The 18849-nt window shown below is 39.5% G+C and overlaps 1 protein-coding gene across 1 annotated transcript in view; it reads left to right on the top strand.

The window, feature by feature from the left end:
• Positions 1 to 18849, top strand: part of DNAH11 (dynein axonemal heavy chain 11) — a 277792-nt gene that overhangs the window by 53081 nt on the left and 205862 nt on the right. Inside the window, exons 13-23 of the mRNA XM_037890566.2 lie at positions 174 to 278; positions 802 to 1197; positions 2738 to 3070; positions 4543 to 4797; positions 5735 to 5904; positions 7289 to 7511; positions 12647 to 12763; positions 12853 to 12939; positions 13659 to 13817; positions 15348 to 15431; positions 17561 to 17719. Coding sequence (XP_037746494.1) covers positions 174 to 278; positions 802 to 1197; positions 2738 to 3070; positions 4543 to 4797; positions 5735 to 5904; positions 7289 to 7511; positions 12647 to 12763; positions 12853 to 12939; positions 13659 to 13817; positions 15348 to 15431; positions 17561 to 17719 — 2088 coding nt within the window. The remainder of the gene's footprint in view (positions 1 to 173; positions 279 to 801; positions 1198 to 2737; positions 3071 to 4542; positions 4798 to 5734; positions 5905 to 7288; positions 7512 to 12646; positions 12764 to 12852; positions 12940 to 13658; positions 13818 to 15347; positions 15432 to 17560; positions 17720 to 18849) is intronic.

The following is an 18849-nucleotide window of genomic DNA, read 5'->3' as shown; positions in this document are numbered from 1 at the left end:
CTCACTCTCCTGGATCTAATTAAGAGGATCTATTCTATAGAGGTTCTTAAAACATGCTCACCACCCGTAGTGTCTGAGCACCTTACTATCTGAGGTTACACATAGAATTAAACAAAAAACACATCTTCTGAAAGGAGATTTAAAAAAAAATAATACTGCTTTGTTTCTTATAGCTAGTGGCTTTGTTGAGAGAGGTGACCTATCTCCTGATGTTGAATCGATCTGATATTCCAGATTCTGCGTTAGCAATATATGAGAAAAGGAAAATTTTTGCTAAGGTTTGTGTTTTCAGGAAGTATGAAATATATGCTTTTTATTGCAAAATTTTGAGGGGGTGTGTGTGGGGGTGTGTGTGTGTGCGCGCTCTACTTATTCTTCTGTACAATATCATTGAAATATGCCTTTCTCTGCATAATCTGGGGTTTTGTGTGGAGAACTCTGCAGGAGACCAAATAGATCCTGCAACTGGAAGGAAGGTAATGGGGTTGTAGCACAGTTTGGAATAGTGGCTATAGCATTCACACAGGCAGACCCAGTTCAGGCTGGCAGATCCACACTTTAACTATGCAGTTAAAGTGGATCTAATAGCTCCTTGACTCATCCAGCTCCATGGTCCCGCACAACCCATTTCATGCTGGCCTATTTGGGGCCAGAATGGTTCTCCTTTCTAGTGCACAGGGGTATGGTGGCCCTACTGAATAGCTGCTTTGCCAACATAAAGAGCCATGTAGGTATTTAAATGGCACTGGGGGCCCTACTTTAGAGGAATTTCACCCTATGAATGTCTTTTTACACCAACAGTATATTGGAAACCTTGAACTCATTGTTCAGTGGTACAACAAACTTAAACAAACTGTTCTGGAGGTTGAACATCCTCTGATTGAAACTGAGCTGAGAGCCATTGATGATCAGTTAAGAGAAGCAGAAGAAGTGTTCACGTGGCAGAAAGAGAATTGCTGGAGATATATTGAACAAGTGAAAGCTACAGTGTATGACTTGGAGCAGAGAGTTCAACAGTCAAAGGAGAATATTAAAACAATTCAGCAGATTATGAATGCATGGGCAGAACACACACTCTTAGCCAGGAAAGATAATAGGAAAGATGCTTTGTTAAGTCTGGAGGATAAAGAAGATAGACTTGCTAAGAAATACAAGTTACTAAAAGAGGATGGCTACAGGATTCATCAGCTTGCTGAGGTAATTTCTGCAATAATCATACATAGATTTTACATGATCTTCTAATCTTTTTCTAAAAGGCATATTTTAATTATTATTATTAATTATTCATAACCACACTTGTATTAGTATCCTGCAAAGAATGTGTTAAATTTAAGGATAAGTGGGGTATATCTAGAGTAGCAAGAAAGGGGTTATATATTTGGTGTTCTATAATCTGCAAATTGTTAGCATTCAGTTAAATTAACTGATGTATACTTGGACTGTTCAAGTATTGAAATGGTTATACAAATTATATAGTAGTCCCTTTTAAAATTAACACATTTAAAGACAAATAGGGACAAGATGGAAAAATAATCTTGATACTGACTGAAATTAGCATTGCTTTTTATCTCATTAGATGAGGAATTACTGTCTAGATTGAATTACGGCACAGCCATTGTCTGTTTTGTTACCCTGGGGTGCCCTGTGATAAATTTTTCCTTTGACCTCTACAGGTAAAATCACCTTTGCAACTGGAGTTATACTGTAGTCTATCTTTCAGAGGGCATATTTATAAAATAATTTCTTCCTAAATTTTAAGATTACATGAGTTACGTGCTTAATGAAAAATGCTTAGTGTTTTATTTCCCTGTTATTTATGAATGCTAAATAAAATGTAACAACCCCCCCACAAAAATTCCTCAAACATCAGCTGCTGTGCCTCACAACTACCAATAATCTGCAAGAAAGTAATTCTGTATCGAAGTACTGACATGAAAAAAGATTTCCCACCCCAATTCCTTGCATGCCTCGCCCCCTTTTTTGCTCACTTCCTTGAAAATTCTCTGCTTGTCTGTTTTCTGGCACAAATTGCATGTCAGATGAAAGAGAAAATAGACGTTAAATATTTTTTCTTTATCCAATAACTTTTTTTTTTATGCCATTACCTTGACATCATCTTCTGGTCCATGTTCTAATCTCTGTTTATTGATAGTGGCAAGTAAAGAGTTTGTTTTTATTTAAGAACTAGACCAGATGAGGATTTTTATCTTTTTGAAAAATATTATATGTAGATCATAGAATCATAGAATATCAGGGTTGGAAGGGACCCCAGAAGGTCATCTAGTCCAACCCCCTGCTCGAAGCAGGACCAAGTCCCAGTTAAATCATCCCTAAACCTAATAAGATAAACCTAATAAGGGCTTACACTGGAGTGCAGAACAAGCAGTAATGTGCTATAGTAGTGTGCAGTGATATTCTTTCAACATGGTGATGCTCCATTGAAATCACAATGTAACATCATAATTCAGGCCCTGTACTGCAATCTGATACATACAGGAACCCTGTCCCTGCACAGAGTTTCACTAACATCAAGGGGCTGCAAACAGGTGCAAGGTCCACCCAGGCAGACCAGATTTTAGGATCAGGGCCATACTTGTTACAATGGGTTTCACTGGAATCTTATTTTGTCCTAGATACTTACCACATAAAATGGTATTGAAGCAGTTAAATATGTTGAATGATGAATCATTTGCACTGTATGATTAAAACATTTTGTAACTTGTTTTTTCTTTCCCAGGAAAACTTAAAGCTCTTCAAAGCAGATTCCTCCTCAGACTCTTGGAAGATTTATATAGAGTACATTGATGACATTATAGTTGATGGTTTCTTTAATACAATAATGCACAATTTAGACTTCTTCTTGAAGAACACAGAGAAAGGTTTGAAGCCTGCTCCGTTTTTTCAGGCACAAATGATCCTTAGCGCCTCAGAGATCGAATTTAAACCTTCACTTGATAAAGAGGCTGGAGATGGCTTTTATGACCTAGTAGAAGAACTTTTGAGCAATGTTTTCAAAATGTCTGCCCAGGTGAAAAGAGTAGCAGCACACTTGGAAGTAGAAAATTACCAGGTATTTTATACTTTCTCCATATACATGGGAGTAATAAATCTAATTTAATTTAAAATAAATGTGGATTGCAAAAAATTTGAGCTCCACAATTAATGCATCATTGTAAGGGAGGGACCACAAGCCTCAAAGCTGGGCCCACAGGCAGCGCTCAGGTCACGACCGCTATTCAGCCCCTCGGTACCTGAGTAATTATGGAAAGGTCCAGGGAAGGGCTAGCTTGCAGAGGCCCCTGCCCTCAAAGCTCCCAATCTGGGGAAACATCCAGCTCCCCAATTGGCTAAGGTGTAGTATATAAACCAGGAAGTTGTCCAAGCAATTAGAGGAATTCTTGGCTGGATGAGACTACGGCCCCCTTCTGCTTACCTGACTCCTGACCCCTGCATTCCTGCCTGTTCCCAGTTCCTGCTTCCCCTCCTGCTCCTGGTTCCTGTCTTCCCATCCAGACTCCTGTTTACTTCTAGTTCCTGCTGTCCTGCCCTACCCCAGACACCTGCCTTACCCTGATGCTGTCTCCAGCTCTGACCCCTGGCCTTGCACCTGATTCTTTCTCCAGCTCTGATCTTTGGTTTGGTATCTGATGCTATCTTTGGCTTTGACCTTCTGCTCCAACCGTTAAGCTTGATTGGCCACACCCTGGTCACTGCAATAATGTGCAAATAGCATCAGATTGTAAATACTAAGTCTTGTAAAAATCAATGGACCTCAGAATACAAACATCAGTGTAACCTCTATGGATTTTAATAAAGTTACTCCTGATTTTTACCCATGTCAGTTGGAAGAGAATCTAGCCCTATATGTCTGTTTTCTATGATATATTAAAAAGAAAAAATTGCACACTAGAAAAAAGTTGTCCCTTTAAACAGATTTAAACAAAATATGGAAAAAGAGTTACCTGAAATGTATATTTAAAAATATGCATGATATTTTTAATAAAACTTATCTTTTTGTTCTTGGTGTGAGATTCAATCTTCCTTGTATGTCCTTCTCAACCCTGAAGGTCCACAAAGTGACCTTTTCGGTAACCAAAGCTTAATTAGTTGTGGAGATGAGAAGGGCAACATCCTCTACCTGGAGATTTGAATTATATTAATTCCCTGAGATGTTCAGCCTCAACTAGCTTGCTGAAGATCTCTACTCCTCTTTTGAAATGACTGTTTGTGTCAGTACTGTATATGGCATTGTATCCAGAAATATAGAGAGCTGTCCAGATTGTTTATGGAATCACTGAAATGTAGGGCTGGAAGGAACCTCAAACGTTCAGTCCCTTGCACTAAGGCTGGACAAACTATACTTAGACAATCCCTGACAGAGGTAGCCTTGCAGTTTTTGGTGGCAGTGGTGATGGGGATTCCTGAGTTTTGCAGTCAGATAGCAAGTGTAAACTAGTTAATGACTTATGTATTAATATTAACCCAATACTTAATATAGTTGGCTTACAGCTGTAAAATAACTACTTCTCTTTTCATACCTAGAGCGATATGGACAACATGTTAGATCTATCTGAGATCAGGCAGGAGATTATGGACAGAGTGGCAGATGTTATCAGGAAAGCCCTGGACTACAGAAATTCTCTGGACACCTACGCTTATCTCTGGGTCGATGACCGGGCTGAGTTTATGAAGCAGTTTCTGCTGTATGGTCATGTTTTAACTTCTGAAGAGAGAGAAGCTCATGCCGATGAGGGAGTGCCTGAACAGCCGCCTACTACTGAGCAGTTTAAACAACAGGCAAGCAAGCAAATAGTCATTTGCAGCTTTAACTTACTTTATATTTGAGTGAGACACGGTAGGTGAGGTAATATCTTTTATTGGCCCAATGTCTATTGGTGGAAGGGACAGGCTTCTGAGCTCCACAGCGTTTTTCAGGGTTGGGGAAGGATATCCGTGTCTGAACTAAATACAAGTTGGGACAGATGAAGCGTATGGGGTAAGGCATCTTGTAAGAGGCCACTTGAAATGGAGTGGGTAATAAGGGTTAGATTGCTGTGCAAAAGGGTTTTGAAGTGGGCTGCTAAGGGTTAGCAGGCAGTTAGCTGTGTTACAAATTGTTGTAGTGAGTTTAAAACCAGTGTCTCTGAGTCCATAATTTTTAGTGTCTGGCTGCATTATCAATTTAAGTTCCCAGGCTCGCCATTTCAAGGTGTTGTGCTGGTTTCCTTTTGAGGATGAGTATTGAAAGATCAGAAGTGGAGTGATTGTTTTGTAAAAAGTGTTCACCCAAAGCTGATATGATGTTTTTGGCTTTATCATTTTTCCGTGTGAGTTTATTCGAGAGCGTAGTGATTGTCTGGCCTCACCCACATAGTTATTGGAGCATTTGATGCACTGGATGAGGTATATTACATGTTGTAGGCATATGTAGGACCCGTGGCTCTTGAAAGATGTGTTGTGTGTGGGGGGGTGTTTATCATTGTAGCAGTGGAGATATGTCTGCAAGTTTTGCATCGGTTGTTCTGGCAGGATCTGGTGCTGCTCTGAGTTGGTGTGTCCTGGTCTGTGGGGAGCTTGCTCCTGATGATGAGTTTGGTGAGATTGCAGGGGGTGTTTGAAAGCCAGAAGAAGGAGTTTTGGAAAGGTTTTTTCAGGATGTGGTCCCCATTAAGAATGGGTTGTAATTATTTGATGATATGTTTGTGTATGTAATATAATCTTTTATCTGCTGTAGATTGACATCTATGAGAATCTTTACATTCAGATGAGCAAGTTTGAAGACTTCAGAACATTTGAAAGCTGGTTTAAGGTGGATGTGAAACCTTTTAGAATGAGTTTGTTAAACATTATTAAGAAATGGAGCTGGATGTTCAAGGAACATCTTTTGAGATTTGTCATTGACAGGTAAAAATGCACCCTATTTTTCAGAATAATTCTAACTTGCTGTTTTCTTCTTAGTAGTCATTAATATCTATTAAATGTAATATTTCAGTAAACTGAATTTTGCTCTGATTTACACTCTGTGCAACCTTATTATCTTAAACTTGTTTGTTTATCATAGGATCGTAGAATATCAGGGTTGGAAGGGACCTCGGGAGGTCATCTAGTTTAACCCCCTGCTCAAAGCAGGACCAATCCCCAACTAAATCATCCCAGCCACGGCTTTGTCAAGCCTGACCTTGAAAACCTCAAAGGAAGGAGATTCCACCACCTCCCTAGGTAACCCATTCCAGTGCTTCACCACCCTCCTAGTGAAAAAGTTTTTCCGATATCCAACCTAAACCTCCTCCCCACTTGCAACTTGAGACCATTACTCCTCGTTCTGTCATCTGCTACTACTGAGAACAGTCTAATTCCATCCTCTTTGGAACCCCCTTTCAGGTAGTTGAAAGCAGCTATCAAATCCCGCCCCCCCCCCATTCTTCTCTTCTGCAGATTAAACAATCCCAGTTCCCTCAGCCTCTCCTCATAAATCATGTGCTCCAGCCTCCTAATCATTTTTGTTGCCCTCCACTGGACTCTTTCCAATTTTTCCACATCCTTCTTGTAGTGTGGGGCCCAAAACTGGACACACTACTCCAGATGAGGCCTCACCAATGTCGAATAGAGGGGAATGATCATGTCCCTCCATCTGCTGGCAATGCCCCTACTTATACAGCCCAAAATGCCATTAGCCTTCGTGGCAACAAGGGCACACTGTTGACTCGTATCCAGCTTCTCATCCACTGTAACCCCTAGGTCCTTTTCTGCAGAACTGCTGCCTAGCCCCTCGGTCCCTAGTCTGTAGCAGTGCATGGGATTCTTCCGTCCTAAGTGCAGGACTCTGCACTTGTCCTTGTTGAACCTCATCAGATTTCTTTTGGCCCAATCCTCTAATTTGTCTAGGTCCCTCTGTATCCTGTCCCTACCCTCCAGCATATCTACCGCTCCTCCCAGTTTGACAGACTGTACGTCCAGGCAGAATTTGTGCTGCTAATATGCAATCTTAAAGATGGATGTGTTAAAATATTTGTGTATAATGGGATAGACTTTTAACAGTGCTTTTTAATTAGGTGTAAATGACCTGACTTTCAAAATTGCTGAGCACTGGCAAATCTCATTGCTGTCAATCTAAGCTGCAGGTGCTCAGCACCTTTAAAAGTCAGGCCAAAACTGTTTTAAGATATTCTGAATGAAAAAGGTAAGTAACCATAATGGAAATTAATTTCCAAGATCATTGTACATTGGATCACATTCATTTAAAAAAAGGTTTTCAGAGTTGAAATCTTATTTTCTTCTCTTTTGATAGTCTGACTGACTTAGAAGAGTTCATAAAAGTGACAGATGCTGGACTCCAAAAAGAAGTGAATGAAAGAGATTATAATGGACTAGTAGAAATCATGGGGCATCTGCTGTCTGTAAGAGACAGACAGGCATCTACTGATGAGCTCTTTGAACCTCTAAAAGAGACTATTACACTATTGGAAAGCTATGGACAGAAGATGTCAGACCAAGCTTATGTCCAGTTAGAGGTATTGTAAGATTAAAAATAAAAAAGAACACTCCATACTTATGTATATATATGGCCCCTCACCATTCCATCTGAGCATTTCACAATCATGTAGAAATTTATAATTGCAGTCACTTTCTTCCCAGCCATAGAAAAAATAGCTCTTATAAAACTTTTTAAATTTATTTGTTTTCTTTGTATGTGAAGACCTTATTGAGGGGAAAATCAAGTCAGAGAACTGTTTGCAATTTAGTTCTGAACGGGATGGGGACCATAGTCTATTTTTGCCACCTCAGACTGTGAATTCCATAGACTAGGTCCAGCTCCTGTGAAAGTTCTGTCCCCTACACTTGCAAGCCGCCCCCTAGGAGCGGACTTTTCATGGTTCCAGTGAAATATGGCTATTATGATCACGTATGGAGAAGGAACTTCTCAGGCACCTAGGGCCAATCCCATGAAAGACTTGGAATATCAGGACAGAAACCTTGCACTGAACTGTGGACTCTGTGGGGAGTCAGTGGAGTGATGAGCTCATAATGGTCTGTGTTGCTAAGCAGGCTATTGCATTTTGTACCATTTGAAACTTTTTCAAGTTGTGTGGCTTTGAAGACCATCAAGATTCAAGGTTACATATGCATGGGTAGCTGTAGCAAGGTCTGAGGCTGCTAGCATGAGGTGCAATCTTCTGGCCAATTGCTGAAATTGGTGCTTTTTGCCACCATGTTAATTTGGGCATCCAATAGCATTGAGGAGTATAAAAAGACTCCAAGACTGCAAACTAGGGCAGATGCCTTCACTATAATATTTCTATTATTGAGGGCAAGTTTTCCAAAGAGCTTCCTTCTTCCTACCAACATCTCAGTCTTGCCTAGAAAACTTTGAATTTGAATTTGGGGATGGGGAGGTTGGGACAAAAAGGAATTTGCATAAAAAATATTTTAAATTTCTTATCTCTGTGCAAAAACAGCATTTCATGCACAAAATTCTGAGTTCTAAAATGGTCTAGAACAACGTGAACTTTTTTTTTTGGAAAGAGAAGTTACTTTTGTAAAGGTTTATAGTGAAATCAGCAGCTAATACATAGGCAATACACATCCTGTTTTCCAAAACTCAATTTGGCTTGTCACATTTATTTTTACTTGCATTTATGAAATGCGGTAGGGGGACCCCTTTGTTACTAGTGAGTTCTTAGCACCCATGACTCATCTTGGGGTGCATACCCCCTCTGTCTGCCTATTGGGGAATCAGGAATTCATCTAGAAAGCATTCCAAACACTTATCAGTAACAAACTCTCAACTTTATCAGCAATGTCACTGTGTCTATTCTTGGGGGAATTCTACATCGCTGTATGTGCACAGAATTCATGTCCCCTGCAGATTTCTTTGCTTCCCTGCAGAAAAATTACTCCTTGCCGTTTCCCTTTGCTTCCCCATCAGAACGGTCACATGCCCCTCCCCGGCAGCACAGGCAGGTTGGTTCGGGCACCTGGAGCAGCCAGTAGAGATGTAAATCACTGTCCGAGGTTGGGGGGCTATGCAGGGATGTGAGTGTGTGTGTGTGTGAGAGAGAGAGACACACACACACACATACACGCTCGCAATTGCAGCAGGCTTGGCATGGAGGGGCAGGGCTTCACAGTGCTACTGAGGAGGTAGGCATGGGACAAGCACTGTCCCCTCAGGCAGAGCAGAATCTAGCAGCCTGCCTGCTTAGTGAATTGTTCCCATTCTATTTGTGAATTCCCTGAGGAATATAAAACAGATGTAAAAGTTTTAAGGCTCCTTTACATTGCCAGAGTGGTGTAAAGGACAGTACAGCCTTATAAATGCTTGTGTTGATTTTTTGATTAGAAATGGTCTACATTTTTTGACTGAAAAAAATTTCCTATCAGAATGTGCTCCATGAACTGTTTGCTACAGACCTTTCTGGAGATATTCAGTAGCTAATATAAATTGTGAGTTTGATTCCACTGCCCTCACTTGCTCTTCAGTTGCCTATGATGTAACACTGAGCACATGGCTGCATATTGGTTGACTAATAACTGGAAATAAAGGGTCAAACCTAGTTACATTACCGTTAGGCAAGGAGGTTTGGGGATTTCCTCCAGTGCTCCCCACTCTCATTCTCCATCCATTGTATTGTAGTTTAAATAAATTACCAAAATAATTGAAACCAGAGGGATTATATTCTGTTATTTTGACAAATAAAATATGCAGAATATTGCAGAATTTTATAATATTGCATGCAGAATTTTTAATTTTTTGGTGCAGAATTCCCCCAGGAGTATGTGTCAGTCCCAGACAAAGGTTACCTTTGCTTCCTTGCTGAGTCTAGGCAGCTTTCTGTGTGATCTTTTCTATAGCAGCTTTCATCTGTCCCTCTCTCTCAGCACAAACAAAACTGCTGCCAGCTGCTGCGCCAGCTTCAGCCTCTCAGTCACGGAGTGAAGCATCTCATTCCCTTTTAGCTCTGTCTGATTCCTACATGCGGTGCAATGCAGGCTTGAGGAACCACATGCTTAGGCTGCCTTGGGCTTGTCCCTGAGCCCAGAGCTGACTTGCTGCTGGCTGTGTCCCTCCTGCTATTACCATAGCCAATTGGTGCTCACATCACTGTGTGTTGTACCTTCTTCCCAGGAGAGCTTGCCACAGGAAGTTGAGCCTGCCATTTCTCTGCCCAGCTCCTGTTTGCTCATTTCCCTCCCATCCACCCACCAATGAGAGGGCCAGGACCAGCTTTCATAGCACTGTCCTTGTTTTTTGGAGTGGAGTTTCCCACCTCCCCAGAAATGTTGCAAATTATTCTTTTCCACTTTGATCTGGCTGTCAAACTACAGATAGCGTATGTTTCTTATAAAGGGTTGTGTGTCATTGTTCTGCTAACAAGCTCTTGCCTAGAAGGAACTAACCTGAAAAATTAGCAACTTGGAACTCATATTTTCCTCATGTGTAGGTCTTCCATGAAAAATTGAAAATTAACTTATAAATTTTAAAAGAACTTAATCTTGTCTTAATTGCATTTACAGAAGTTAATTGTTCATTGCCCTATTTGCTTCTGCTGAATGCATGAGTTTTAGGGACACTTAATCACTTGACCCAGTGATTCCAGCCTCGCAGTTACAATGTTTTCATTACAGACTACCAAATCATTGCATTATCTTACTGAGTCATTTCTGGCAATTACTGTTCCCTTCCCATTCTGCCCCTCGACCCTCCATATCAAACTTCTCAAAATCTTTTGTTGTGATGTCTGGAAATCATCAACCAACCAATTGTTGACTTGGTTGCTGATTTTTGTGGATATAACTTCTGGAAAAAACTTTCAAATGACTAAGGACCATCAAAGTTGTGCACACGGCAAAAATATGTAACCATATGATCTTATTCTTGTTAACTTCATCCTCTTCCTTTCCAGTAATTTCTTATGCTTACTTAATCATTGGACTGGAAGGGACCTTGAGAGGTCTTGTAGTCTAGTCTCCTGCACTCCAGGCAGGACTAAGTTTTATCTAGATCATCGCTGACAGGTGTTTGTCTAACCTGCTCTTTAAAATCTCCAATGACAGATTCTACAACCTTCCTAGGCAATTTATTCCAGTGCTTAACCACCCTGACAGGAAATTTTTCCTAATATCCAACCTAAACTGACCTTGCTGCAGTTTAAGCTCGTTGCTTCTTGTCCTATCCTCAGAGGTTAAAGAGAACAATTTTTCTCCCTCCTCCTTGTAACAACCTTTTTATGTACTTGGAAACTGTTATTGTGTCCCCCTTCAGTCTTCTCTTCTCCAGACTAAACAAACACATTTTTTTTTCAATCTCCCCTCATAGGTCATGTTTCCTAGACCTTTAATCATTTTTATTGATCTTCTTTGGACTTTTTTCAGTTTGTCCACATCTTTCCTGAAATGTGGTGCCCAGAACTGGACATACTACTCAGTTGAGGCCTAATCAGCGCAGAGTAGAGCAGAATAATTACTTCTCGTGTCTTGCTTACAACAGTCCTGCTAATACATCCCAGAATTTTGTTTGTTTGTTTTTTTTGCAACAGCATTACACTGTTGACTCATATTTAGCTTATGATCCACTATAACCCCCAGATCCCTTTCCACAGTACTCAGTCTTCCCTTTTCCATTTTGTATGTGTGCAACTGATTGTTTCTTCTGAAGTGGAGTACTTTTGCATTTGTCCTTATTGAACTTCATCCCACTTACTTCTGGACAAACTAGACAAATGGTCTGATCATTGTGAATTTTAATCTTATACTCCAAAGCACTGGTAATCCCTCCCAGCTTGGTATCCTCGGCAAACTTTGTAAGTGGCCATTATCTAAATAACTGATGAAGATATTGAACAGAACTGGACCCGGAACTGATCCCTGTAGGACCCCACTTGATCTGCCCTTCTAGCTTGACTGTGAACCACTGATAATTACTCTCTGGGAATGGTCTTTCCAACCAGTTCTCCACCCACCTTATAGTAGCTCCATCTAGGTTGTATTTCCCTAATTTGTTTATGAGAACATCATCTGAGATAGCATCAAAAGCCTTACTAAAGTCCAAGATATACCACATCTACTGCTTCTTGTTATCTACTTGTTGCATCATATTTCAAATTAGATTAATTTTTCAGGGCAGGGATTTCACATGTATGGTTGTGTAAGTCTAGCACAATGGGCCTTAATCCTGACTGCACTATTACAATATAATAGCCCCTGAATGGCCTCTGAATCTCTGATATGTCGAGGCAATGAGAGTTGAGTGCTCCAGTCACTGCGTAAGAGGTGCCCAGTACCTCGTATCTTAGGTTTTATATGATTTATATTGAAATCTACATGGAATAGCTTAGTGAAGTGCATTTTAGTTATTCTGTATTTTCAGAAAAGTTTGACTTATTGTGCTGCAGCTACTAAAATCAATCCTACCAAGCCACTGCAAGGAAAAAACCCTGCCACATCTAACATACTGTTAAAATGTCCTGCACAATTTCTTTGTCCAAAAGAGCCAAGTTGTGAAATAATAATGAAAGTTAATTGTTCCCTGAATATTCGAGAGATTTGAGATGATATCAACAGTATGTATAGATGGTTTCTAAGTGATCTATTCTGCTGTGTGAAATCTTAAAGGTCTCAGATGAGATAATTTTACCTTGTTCAACAGGAGTTGCCTGAAAAATGGAATACCACCAAAAAAATTGCTGCATCCAGAAAGCATGAAGTTGCTCCTCTTCAGACTTCTGAGGTCACGCTAATCAGAAAAAAATGTGCTTCGTTTGATGTAAGCTGAACTCTGAATTCAGTTTTCTAACCTGTTTCCGATGAGAATAAGATCATTGACAATTTATTGCCTGTATTTCTTTTCATCAGGGGAAGCAGATAGAATTCAGAGAAAGATTTAGAGTGGAAGCTCCCTTTTGCTTTGATGCAAAAAATCCATATGTACGTCTAGATAAGGTAATGGGAAAATAACAGAAACGCACATTTTCCTAGAAAACTTTCAGTATAATATTAAAGTTTCAGTTTATGCATTAAAATAATTGCACATTTTGTATTTGACATGGAACTGATAGAGCTTGAGATTTAACTGCTGTATTTCTATCTGTAGCTCTTAAAACCACTACCAAAAACACATTGCATTTGTTTTTTATTTTTACTGTGTACTTGCATATTCCTTTAAAAAGTATTAGTGGGATGCACTTTTGAATGCATTTTACACTGTCTTCTTTTTGAAGAAACATGCAAGCATACTGCACTATATAGTACAAAATGCATACAAGTGGTGCATCATAGTGATACTTTTATATATAAAAAAAACCTGAAATGGTACTAATTTTTACTCAGTTCACAGAACAACTTTATACTGATAATGAGAAAAGTGATTTGCCCGGAGAGGCAAATTTGTGTATTTATTACAAGAAATCAAAAGCAACAGTGGTACATTAAGTGAAATTCTACATTGTAGTCCCTACGTTTTTGTATATATACGTATGGAATATAACTGCGTATACTACCCAGTAGTCCTCTGAAATATGAAAGACTGAAAGTGAAACATGTAACATCTCTACAATATTTGCTGCAGGCTTTTGTTTTCAGATGTACTGATTTGACTGTCATTCTGAAATTACCTAGACCTATTTTATAATTTATATTCATGAGTCTTCTTTTCCTCCAAGGAAAATCGAGAGCTTGAGGCATTGGAAGAAGAAATTTTACAAATGCAGAAATATGCAAATCTTTTTGAAGTGGTTGTTCCAGATTACAAACAAATAAAACAGTGTCGCAAAGAAATACGGTTGCTCAAGGAAGTGTGGGATACAAATATTTATGTCACAGTAAGAGGTTTTATTTGTTTTTTAAAGGCACATTATAGCTCTGGAAACTATTCTGAATGCACTATCTTAAGGGTTTCTTGAAGCATTCGTAGTTTTATTCTAAAGGAAGTTTTTAAAAGCTAAGCTGTAAATGTGGGAACTTTCTGTTTTCAATTTTTAAAAATTATTTATGAAAAGATGGTATATAGGACTATGAAGATCAAAATATTGCTCTTCTCAATTTTAACTACTTTCAAAATGCTTGCATTATAAAAACAAAACAAAAAAAACCCCACAACCCAAAACTTTAAGCTGACGGGAAGATTGTAAATACATATCAGTTACCTAAGGAATAAAAAGAAACATTGTCACATACGTTTTTGGTTCTGTTTTTGTTTTTTTTTAAAAAAGACGGACCAAAAATCCAGAAAGCAAGAAAATTCAGCGTTAGGGTAAAGGAATTGCAGAGTTAAAACAAATATGCATTGCAAAGTATGGAAAGAAAGAGTTTAAGATACCGAAACAACAGCCTTAGCTCTGCCTTCAGATCTCTACCACCCTGTGCACCCTTCACACTAGCAGTGAAATTCTGGTACCACTGAACTCAATAACAAAATTTCCATGGATTTCATTGGTGCTGGGATTTCACCCTATGAGTCCGTGACAAAAGTGGTGGTATCAAAGTTACTGTAGTTCACGTACTAAACACTGATAGTCTAGCAGGGAACCCTGGAGGCTGGGTACATCTAGAACCCTGTTTCCTTTTGGTACTGTATTTCACCTGTGGCTGCAGAAATTTTAAACCATGTCCAGAATGAGTTATGCAGTAAAAGATATGTAGCCTAACCACAAAGGTATACATTTTGTTTGCCATCTCAATGGATAGTAAAACAGGGAGAAGGCAGAGTTATGTTGTACTAAACACATTGCATATTGTATTTTGTGTGGTATCCATGCTGTATATCAAAGCAGCATTAAGTTTGACAGGCTGTGTTGTGAAGTTTAAAGAGAAAAGCACTTACGTTCAGTTGACACCTTCATGTTACATCAGCCTTGTAAAATTCTACTCACTCCAAGAAAGCGGATATTTTTTCCTAAAACAAACGGTCAGGATTTTGCTGTTTTTTCTTTCCCCATTAACATGGTAAAGGAGAGATGTGGGTTTGTTTGTTTTTGGCAGGTCTGATAAGTGTTCATGGCAGTTTCAGGACTCTCTGTGTGTATATCCTATCATATCTAGAAATGTAGATACAGTACAATGTATAGTATGATAATGCCAGTAGAGCCATGTGTGTATATTCATTTATTAGAGACTGAAACTTGAAATGGCTTTAATATCTGTTTTATGTTTTAGCCTGGAAGACAATGGGTTATTTGGTACAGTCTGGGCTGGCAGTGGTGGTGCAGGCTTGAAAAGTAGAGATACTGTTTCAAGAACTTGGGCTATCACTGGATGATAGAACCACCCATCCTATCCATTTATCTACTATATAGCAGAAGCTTGTTTTCACCGACTGTTGTTGACACTTTTATCTGTACTTACTGTTTCAGAGCAACATTGATGATTGGAATAAAACCCAGTGGAGACAGATTAATGTGGAACAGATGGATGCAGAGCTCAGAAGGTTTGCCAAGGCAGGTTCCATTGCTGTCTATTGCAACAATTTATCTGTCTCCCTGCCACCCCTTTTTCACTTTCCCCACCCACTATCTGATGTTTCAGTTTATTTGTTGCTTTTGTCCAAACTGAACATTCGGGAACTTTTTTTTTTCTTTAAACCTTTTTATCCTTCTGGCTTAGGTTCCTCATGCTGTGAGTGTATATGGTAAAATCTCACTGTTACTTTTCTGAATTGAGGCAGTCGGAAAATATAAAGAAGGTGGGGCTCTATGTGGGGGCTTCTGCAGATAAAAGCCATTAGTCCAGAGATCAGTGGAATTTGCAGGTGTTTGTGTTCTGTATTTGGACAGATTTTGCTAGTCCAGGAGCACTGAAAGTCTGTTGGAGACTTTCACTTGTAGAGGGAAGAATACCTTTTGAAAATATGGAACTTCTTCCCTTAAAATATTAATGATGGTTTCCTGATGGGAGTTGTACAAAGGAGAAGGCAATAGTTTTATAGAACATGGGGAGATTGGATCAGAAACAGGAACTGAGATACCAGGAAAATTGGCAGGACCCTCTCTTATATCAGTGGTTCATGGGGAAAAAGTGAAAGAGAGGTCTCTGTGGACATGGATCTCCCCCCCTCCCCCCAGACTGGTTTTACACCAAATTAACTGGACTTCAGTGGAGGTACTCCTTACTTATACTGATGTAAGTGACAGAAGAATCAGGCCCATTATGAATCTCTCTTAATTTTAAACCATGGTTTTAAATAAATAATGTCCCTCTAATCCGGACAACTGCTACACACTACATGTATGTCACATTCATCACATCTCTGCATGTACCAAAGATTTCCCCCTAGTTGGAAGTAGTTTCTTATATGCAATAAACTAACTTATAAAAATATTAGACCAAGTTCATAAGAGCCATAATAAAGGAGAGGGTTCTGGTTTAATCAGAATCTTTTTATAATCACTGTGTAAATATATTCATTTATTTATTTTCAGTTTATTTAAAACTGGTTCATCCAGAGCCCTAGGTTAATCTACAAACTTTTTCAATAAAACAGTACAAGTAACAACATGACCAATGACCCAACTAAAACCATCCCTAATCTTGTCATAGTTAAGATTCCCATATTTATGTACAGAAGATACTCTTGGGGGAATTCTGTGCCACTGCGTGTGCACATAAAAATATGTGCAGCTCATTAATTAACTTTTTTTTGCGCAGAAAAATTTTTGCTAAAAGTAGCTGCAGTTCTGCCTTTTGCCCACCAGAGGGAGCTGTGGCAATAGATCAGAGCAGCAGCTCCTGGCCAGCTAGGGAAAAGAAAGAGCCTGCCTTCTTCACAGTGCCTGTCTGGCCAGTTCATGAGACAGGGGCTATGGGGGAAACGTGGGGCTGCTGGGTGGAGGGATCACACACGGGCTCATAAGGGCTAATGGGGGAGGACAGCCTGGGGATGAATGGGAGTGGAGGCATGGGGTTGGGGGGAGTGGGACAGGGGGTGCAGGGATACATTCATTGACTGAATGGGAGAAGCTAGGGGTCAGCCAGGGTCTGCATGGGAGAAGTTCCCTAACAATCCCTCCCCGCTCCCCCAAAAAACCCTGTTCCATACTTTTCCCACCCATACCCAACAACCCTCCAAGTTCACACCCAGGCTTCTTCCCAGCAATTACTTTCCTCTCCCTCAGTTCCTCCATTACCCCTGACTCCCCCAAGCCTTTGCACTGCTTCTGAGGGGTGCGGGAAATACGGTTCTGTATTGTAGTTTAAATGAACTATTACTCAGAGTTCTGTATTAATATGCCTAGTAAGGAATCTATATGTCATAAGCATTTCCTCAATCTTTTTTGTTGTCTGTATTGTTACAGATGTACTTGCTGACAGGTATTTTGAAATAAATGACCAAAAATATTTGAAACTGGTGTAATTATATTGTGTTATTTTGACAAATAAAATATGCAGAATTTGCAAGTGTTATGCGCAGAATTTAAACCTTTTGTTGCAGAATTTTTGGCACAATTCCCCCCAGGAGTAAGAAGAGACGTTTTGGAAAGAATTTTTTTTAAACACTATCAGCAAGATGAATGGTGACTTTATGACAGTAGCATGTAACCATGACCATTATTTTTATCCTGTTTCTTAGGAAGTGTGGTCATTGGACAAGGAAATTCACTCCTGGGATGTATACATAGGTCTGAAGTTAACAGTGAAGAACCTAATGACATCACTGAGGGCAGTATCAGAATTGCAGAATCCTGCAATAAGAGAGAGACATTGGCACCAGCTCATGAATGCAACAGGTGTAAGTATCCAGCAACAAACAATGCTTTCTCATGCCATCAGTACAGTGGTACTTGGTGGCATCCAGTGTGTAATTAAGCTAGTGGTGCCAAGAATGAAGGAATGAAAGGAGATGATTGGTTTCCAGGATCAGAGCATATCCTGCTGGCGCAGAAAGGAGAGTTTTGGATTCCTAGATCCCTTCTGTGTTGAGAGGTGACTTTACAGTTTGTACAAGAGCAAAAGGAATAATCCAATCTTCTGAAGTCAAACCTGGCTTGCTTAGTAAAAGGGTTGCCAACTAGATTTGAAGGGAGGGTTTGATTACGGGAAGGGATGATCTCTTTTCTGTGTGTACTGTGCCCAGTAAATGGAGCCCAATCCTGATTGAGGCTGTTATAAATATTTACAAATAAGCAGCAGCTGAGTGCTGCATTCAAGAAGCCCCAGAATACAAACATGGGAGGTGCCGTAACATGCTTTTCCAGCTCTCAGAATAAGTATGGGACCAGTGTCCCACAGCATTCTGGCAGGATTAAAATACTGCTAATAATTATTGTTAAAAACAAGCTAATAGTAATGTGGATGAAATGTTTTAAGGTTGTGATGGAGCCACTGATGAAATGAAGAATGCCAGAGAGAGAGAAGGATGCAAATGAGGTTTATTTATTTAGAAGACACACACAACCTTTTCATAGCAAAGGCTGAAAGAATGGGAGGGTGGATTGTGGGGCTGATGCTGGATAAGACAAAGAGGGAAGCTGGTGTAGGAAAAGGGTTGTTCATTTTACATAAATGTTTGGGAATAGAGCTGGTTGAAAAAGGAATTTCATAAAAAAAAGTAGAATTCAAATGGACCAACTTTTTGGGTTGGGGATTGTAATTTGTCATGAATTTTTATAGAATTTTCAGCTATTTTTGAAAAGGAAAAAATAGAAAACTGAAAAACAAAACATTTCAACTTCAATAAAAGGCGATTTTTGGAGGAAAATTTTTAAATGTAGTAATTTTTCAGTTAGCTCTAATTCTGAGTATGCATGACATGACTTCTGAATTAGAAACATAGACGATGAGGGCAAACTATGTTTTGGTTGAGGTGACAGATTTGGCTAAATCAAGACAACTGGAATATTAAATAAAGAGGGTTTCGAG

The sequence above is a fragment of the Chelonia mydas genome, chromosome 2 (assembly GCF_015237465.2).
Source record: "Chelonia mydas isolate rCheMyd1 chromosome 2, rCheMyd1.pri.v2, whole genome shotgun sequence".
NCBI classification, from domain to species: Eukaryota; Metazoa; Chordata; order Testudines; family Cheloniidae; genus Chelonia; species Chelonia mydas.
Note: the sequence above shows the minus strand (reverse complement) of the source record. Positions and strands in the feature narration are given on the sequence as shown.